The sequence below is a fragment of the Theropithecus gelada genome, chromosome 10 (genome assembly GCF_003255815.1).
Source record: "Theropithecus gelada isolate Dixy chromosome 10, Tgel_1.0, whole genome shotgun sequence".
NCBI classification, from domain to species: domain Eukaryota; kingdom Metazoa; phylum Chordata; class Mammalia; order Primates; family Cercopithecidae; genus Theropithecus; species Theropithecus gelada.
Window position 1 is genome coordinate 45,101,857 of NC_037678.1, and position 7,000 is coordinate 45,108,856.

The following is a 7,000-nucleotide window of genomic DNA, read 5'->3' on the forward strand; positions in this document are numbered from 1 at the left end:
GGGATCTCAGGGCGCATGCCACCACAGCTGGCTAATTTTTTATGTTTTATCTTTTGTAGAGCTGGGGTCTCACTGTTGTTGCCCAGGCTGGTCTCGAACTCCTGACCTCAAGCTACCCTCCCCTTTGGCCTCCTGAAGTACTGGGATTACATATGTGGGTCACAAAGTCTGTCCTCCTTTTACCTTCTTGCTTATCAAGTTGCTCGTTTAGTTCTTAGGGCTAGTGAGGTGCGTGGAATTTCCTTCAAAAGAACTCAGTATTTTCCTTTATTTCCATGCTTGAGGTCCCCACAGGCCCCCAAGAGGGGTCCCTGCCCTATTTCACTTGCCTTGTGTGTTCCGTGTCAATTCTCCGACAGAGTAACATGCACAGACATTCAGAGAAGTGTGGCTCAGGGGAAGCAAAGTTGGCTGCTTCAGGAAAAGGAAGAAAAACAAGAAAGAGGAAGCAGACCATCCTGAGGGAAGCCACGAAGGGTCAGAAGGAAGCTGCGAAGGGATGGAAGGAAGCCGCGAATGGAGACGGTACTGATTTTACACAGATTTGTTTTTACTGCGTCAGTGGTTTTCTGGTTGTAACTATCCTGGGTGCCGAGTGTTGCTGTCCAGGGGATGTGTCCAGAGCCCCTATTCGTCCACCAGTCGGTCCTGCGAGGTGGCTTGTGCGAGATCTCTCAGAATGGCAGTGAGTGTAGCATGAGAAAGTCAGTGTGAGAGCCTCACACAGGTCCACATGCGACCCCCACCCCCAGGACCCTTCTTCCATCATGCTGGACTGTCACCTGCAGCTACGGGGACTGTCCTGGGCTGTTGCAATAGATGACCACAAGCTGGGTGACTTGGGACAATAGAAATTGATTTTCAAATAGCTCTAGAGGCCAGAAATCCTCAATCCAAGTGTGGGCAGGGCCGCCCTCCCTCTGGGGACCTAAGGGAGGATCCCTCCTGGCCTCTTGCAGCTCTGGTGGCTCCAGCATTCCTTGCTTTGTGGCCACGTCCCCCAGTCTCTGCCTCTGTCTTTTCATAGCTCTGTCCTCTCTTCTGTGTCTGGGCCTTCTCTTCTGCCTCTTACAAAGACATTTTTCATTTAGGATTCAGGATTTCTTTTGAAAAAAGGAGGTCAGGTATGGGGCTTAGGATGTGGATATATCCTTTTAGGGGCCACTGTCCAGCCCCCACAGCCATCACAGTCTTCGTCCTCTGGCCTCTGGGAGCTGAAGTGAGTTCTCAGGTTGGCCAAAGCTGGGCCCTGTCCTGTGTGTCCTGTGAATGGCTCTGCTGTCAGAGGGACCGACCTGACACCTGCACAGGCAAACACCCACTCTGTTTACTATCTCCGTTCCTTTCCTGTGAGAACCTTAGAACCATAGATGACTGGAAACTGTCCAACCTTACGGCACAAGCATATGCCCCACATTCTGATTCCAGACTCAGTCCCTGCCTTGCAGATGTTCCCACAGATGATGGTTGCCCTCCACCTGCCTTCCCTCAAGAGTTACCAGATCAGATAGAGGATGCCCAGCTCAATCTGAATTTCAGATACACAGTGAATCGTTGTTTAAACGTGTCCCATCACTATTGGGGATATACTTATACTAAAAAAAAATGTTCGACATGTATCTGAAACTCAAGTAGAAGCGGGCATCCTGCAGTCCTTCCCGCTCCCTCTGTGCGGAGTTGGTTCTGGGTCCCTGGTTCCAGTCGCTCTGTCCACAGGCCGCACTCCCCCGCTCTTTCTCTGTGTCTCACCATCTGGCAAAGCCCTAAGCCTGGGTGCGTCCCAGGCCTGCCTTTCCCATGCCTGCATCACGCAGCCAGGCCCTGCCTGAGGGGTCCCAGGCAGTGCCCAGTCGCTCAGCTCAGTTGGAACTCTTCAGAATTGTGCACGCTGCCCGTCCGCGGAGCACCCTCCTTTCTTCTCCAGGCATCAGCAGTTACCACTGAGAGCTCACAGAGTGCCTTCTTATCCTGACCACAGCCCTCTGCAGGGGACACTGTCATCCGTCTGGCAGGGAGAGAGCTGCAGTGCAGGGTGGGGACGAGCCTGCCCGGGTGCCCAGAGCCCTCATTCTGAACCTCAATACCAACAACTTTTCCACTGATTTCCAATGAGCACCTTCATCCCAAACTCCCAGCCCCTGCCTCCCTCCCTCTGGGTGGAGGCCTCGCTGACTCTGCACCAGCAGATGGGCTCTGCTGCCCGCTGCCCTGGCATTCCTGTGTCGTCCCACTCCCAGCTGGAGTTCCCGCCATCCTCTGCCAGCTCCTGGGGCTTCTCCATCCGGCCCCGCAGGGCACAGGGCTGTCCACAGTGCTCATCGGGTCAGATCAGAAGAAAAACCAGTGTCCCACTGATGGGTATCAAGTAGTGAATGCAGCCTGGATTCCATTTGGATTCCTTTATACCAATGATGTTGTAAAATACCATTTTTCATATCTTTTTAATGGAGGAAGGGGCTGGTAGAGGAGCCACCTTTCCCATCTAAGGCCCCATCTGACTCTGAGTCTGGAACCCACCCCTCCGATCAGCTTTATGTCCCCCACCCACCCTCCTCAGCCAGCTCACCCCTCCTGGCCCGCTCTTTCCTATCAGCCTTGAACATGCTCCATGTCTTCAGAAAAATAAAAGCACTTCGTGCGAGCACCCCCCTGGTCCTGTGCTGCCCCTCCCGTGCACTTCACGCTTATTTGGTTCTTTAATAAGTGTCAGACTCCCACATGCAGCGCACTGCAGGCTCCCCCAGGGTGGGCATGGCCCATCGGTCTGTCCCCAGCTCCTGGCACTAGGCCTGACCTTAGCGGTGCTCGTTAAGGCACTACTTGTTGAATAAACCAGTGAATAATAAGCACAGTCCTTTACTGGAGAAGACAGACTGGTGAAATTTGACCCACAATTCGTCAGCCCGCATTGCAAACCCAAGGCCAGGCTACTGGCCGCCTGAGCTCTACGTTTAAGTCAGATCCTAAAAGATGCGTGGAGAAATGTGACTGACCCACTAATTCGGCACCTAAAGAGCCCTTCTGCAGTTCTCCCCATCTTGACACCTAAAGACACCTAAATGTAGTGGGGTTTTCTTGTTGTCGGTAATTTTCTCTTAAATGAAACCTCTGGAAGGCCAAATGGTTTGGGGTGAATTTTGAACGTGTCACCCTCAGTTGGTGACATTTTTGCTGTGGAGAAGAGTTGAGAAGGCTCTTATCAGCTTAAAAACTGATGATAGGAATTGGACATATACAAACTTTTTTCATATTTTTGATGGTCAGCGGTCATATCCAAAGCAAGTGTGAATTAAGGCAAATAACCTGGCAAAAAGCATGACTTAATTTGCATTTCAGGGTCTTTGTAGCCTGTGTTATCCAGATAATTGTCTCGCTTCTGTGTCTGCTCTGCCAGAACACCAGCGTGCAGCACCTCTCCAGTTCATTGGTAGATCTCGACGGGTGACTCTGATGGTGCCAGTTTTTGGTTTTGTTTTTTAAGACAGAGTTTCACTGTGTAGCCCAGGTGTGATCTCGGCTCACCACAACCTCTGCCTCTTGGGTTCAAGTGATTCTCATGCCTCAGTCTCCCAAGGAGCTGGGATTACAGGTGCCTGCCACCACGCCTGGCTAATTGTTCTATTATTTTTAGTAGAGACAAGGTTTCACCATGTCTCAAACTCCTGACTTCAAGTAATCTGCCCGTCTTGGCCTCCCAAAGTGCTGGAATTAACAGGCATGAGCCACCGCACCTGGCCTGATGGCACCAGTTTTGTGGATCTCAGTGTTTCTTTTCATATCTAAGAACTGGGTCTTCTTGTCCCCCTCCATCTACCCCCCAAAAAAGTACTTCAAGGAAGCATGGACAAAAATGTCCTCAGACAACTTAGAACTAACGTGAGGCAATCACGTTCTTCAGTGTGGCACTCTGTGGATGTTTGGGGAAGTAATTTGGAAAATGAGTAGAGGGCAGGGCTCCCCAAGCCCCAGCCCATGGACCTGTGGGCTGTTGGGAACTGGGCCTCACAGCAGGAGGTGAGCAGGGGGTGAGGGAGCGAAGCTTCGTCTGTATTTACAGCTGCTCCCCATCGCACACATCACCCCCTGAGCTCCGCCTCCTGTCAGATCAGTGGCAGCGTTGGGTTCTCATATTAGTGCGAATCCTGTTGTGAACTACACGTGCAAGGGATTTAGGCTGCACACTCCTTATGAGACTCTAATGCCCAACGATCTCTCACTGTCTCCCATCCCCCCCAGATGGGACTGTCTAGTTGCAGGAAAACAAGCTCAGGGCTCCCACTGATTCTACATTATGGTGAGTTGTGTAATTATTTAATTATATATCACCATGTAATAATAAAAATAAAGTACATAATAAATGTAATGCACTTGAGGCCGGGCGCGGTGGCTCAAGCCTGTAATCCCAGCACTTTGGGAGGCCGAGATGGGCGGATCACGAGGTCAGGAGATCGAGACCACCCTGGCTAACACGGTGAAACCCCGTCTCTACTAAAAAATACAAAAAAAACTAGCCGGGCGAGGTGGCGGGCGCCTGTAGTCCCAGCTACTCGGGAGGCTGAGACAGGAGAATGGCGGGAACCCGGGAGGCGGAGCTTGCAGTGAGCTGAGATCCGGCCACAGCACTCCAGCCTGGGCAACAGAGTGAGACTCCGTCTCAAAAAAAAAAAAAAAAAATGTAATGCACTTGAACCATCCCCAAACCAACCCCGTCCCCCCAACCAGTCCATGGAAAAATTGTCTTCCACAAAACTGGTCCCTGGTACTGAGAAGGTTGGGGACAGTAGAGAGTTGAATATGGGTCCCTGGTACTGAGAAGGTTGGGGACAGTAGAGGGTTGGATATGGGTTGGTTCACAGTGGACTGTTTTAAAGCCACTAAGTTGTGCAGACTGGCTCCTGAGCTGCTGGAGGGGAAGCAGGTTGTGGATACACACGTGGCGTTGGCTCCAGCATCCCTAGCAGGACGCGCAACCCAGAATCAGTACTCAGTATATGTCGATTGGCCAAAGGGACAAATCTCCTGCAGGCAGCTGGCTTTCTTCATGTAGGCAGCATCATGCCACGGGTACTGAGACAAGACTTAGGTGAGCAACTCAGCCACGATATAAATCTCTAAGATCCACCTTGATATAAAGCTTGTAAGATCCGCCGGGCGCGGTGGCTCAAGCCTGTAATCCCAGCACTTTGGGAGGCCGAGACGGGCGGATCACGAGGTCAGGAGATCGAGACCATCCTGGCTAACATGGTGAAACCCCGTCTCTACTAAAAAATACAAAAAACTAGCTGGGCGAGGTGGCGGGCGCCTGTAGTCCCAGCTACTCGGGAGGCTGAGGCAGGAGAATGGCGTAAACCCGGGAGGCGGAGCTTGCGGTGAGCTGAGATCCGGCCACTGCACCCCAGCCTGGGCGACAGAGCTAGACTCCGTCTCAAAAAAAAAAAAAAAAAAAAGCTTGTAAGATCCACGTTCACCTCCAGCAGCTGATGCCAGCTGGGGGTGACTGTGCCCCCCCCCCCCCTTGTCACCTTTAGGGGACACTGGCAATGTCTGGAGACATTTTTATGGTTTTTGCAGCTGGAGAGGAGGGTGATACTGGCATCTAGTGGTAGAGGCCAGGATTGCTGCTAACATCCCGCAGTGCCCAGAAGAGCACCCTGCCCCCAGCAGACAGCTCTCTGACCCCAAACGTCTGTAGTGCTGAGGCTGAGAAGCCCTGACTTAAGGCAGTAGTTGAGATCAGAATAGTACCATCTTATCAATTAGATTGTTTTCTAACATGCTCGCTGCTGTGTTCACATTTAAGTGATAGTTTCCAAAATATGTTTGCACAGTTTATAAATTCCAATTCCTTGACTTTCTGATAAATTTGCTCCTCCTGGACTTTTTTTCAAGAAGCTGCTGCCGAGGCTTCCGCCCCGAAGCGAGAACAGTTCCCAGGAGAGATGCTTCCTGGCGCCTGCGGAGAAACCACAGCCAGAGTCAAAGAGGACGTGGATGAAGGCGTGACCTGTGAAATGCTCCTCAACATGATGGATAAGTGAGAGGGATTCAGGTTGCATATTCACTGCCCATAATTCCTAAAGCAAGTTAGAAGTTTTTAGCATTAAGGCGTGAAGTGCTCCTCCACATGATGGATAGGTGAGAGTCAGGTTGCATGTTCTCTGTCTCTAATTCCTAAAGCAAGTTAGAAATGTTTAGCATTTTCTTTGAAGCAATTAAGTTCATGACAATGGATGACACAAGTTTGAGGCAGTGTCTAGAATTGTTCTCCTGTTTTTAGCTGGATATTTCAAAGAAACATTGCAGGCATTTTATAAAAGTTTTAAACCTTGAATGAGAGGGTAACACCTCAAACCTATGAATTCATTCACTTGATATTGGCAAGGTGGCCCACAATGAATGAGTAGTGATTTTTGGGTATTTCAAAATAGTCTAGACCAGCTAGTGCTTCCACAGTCAAAGCTGGAAATTTTTATGTTGCATTATATACACCCATGATATTTCTAATAGTATGGTTTTAAACATTAAAGGCAAATTTTATATTTTTATACAAATGAATTTTCTACAAAATTTAAAGCTACCATAATGCTTTTAATTAGTTTCTAAATTCAGCCAAAAATGTTTTAATCTTATAAAAAGGAAAACTGAGTAGGAAACGAAAAACTAGATAGAAAATAAGGAATAAATCTATCTTACTTTGGTATTATAGGAGCAAGGTTCACCTTTAGATTTTTGTATTCTCTTTTAATTATGTTCCTTGGCAGGTATGAAATTGCCCTGGTTACATTCCATTATTGCTTATTAGTATTTCACTCCATAACCCTTTTTTCTGCTAAAACTACTCTTTTTATATTTTTAAAGTAATTGGCAGAGTGAGAAGAAACATAAAATCAGATAATGCAAATGTGTACCTGTAAGGAATTTGTACTTTTTCATAATGCCCAGTGATTAGTGAGTATTTCTCTCTTGCCAATTGACAAGATTTTTCCACCCTCGAGCAGCG

The 7,000-nt window shown here is 49.0% G+C and overlaps 1 protein-coding gene across 7 annotated transcripts in view; it reads left to right on the forward strand.

Moving 5' to 3' along the window:
* The window catches only part of CTCFL (CCCTC-binding factor like), a 32,180-nt gene that overhangs the window by 24,763 nt on the left and 417 nt on the right, over nucleotides 1-7,000 (forward strand). For 4 of the 7 annotated variants that reach the window (XM_025399339.1, XM_025399338.1, XM_025399336.1 and 1 more), the window contains 2 exons: nucleotides 360-525; nucleotides 5,890-7,000. The exon at nucleotides 5,890-7,000 is cut by the window's right edge. In XM_025399339.1, the coding sequence (XP_025255124.1) occupies nucleotides 360-525; nucleotides 5,890-6,038 (315 nt within the window). In that variant the 3' untranslated portion in view covers nucleotides 6,039-7,000. Of the gene's footprint in view, nucleotides 1-359; nucleotides 526-3,505; nucleotides 4,366-5,889 lie in introns of those variants that run through there. The other 3 variants (XM_025399341.1, XM_025399342.1, XM_025399335.1) reach the window with 1 other exon arrangement.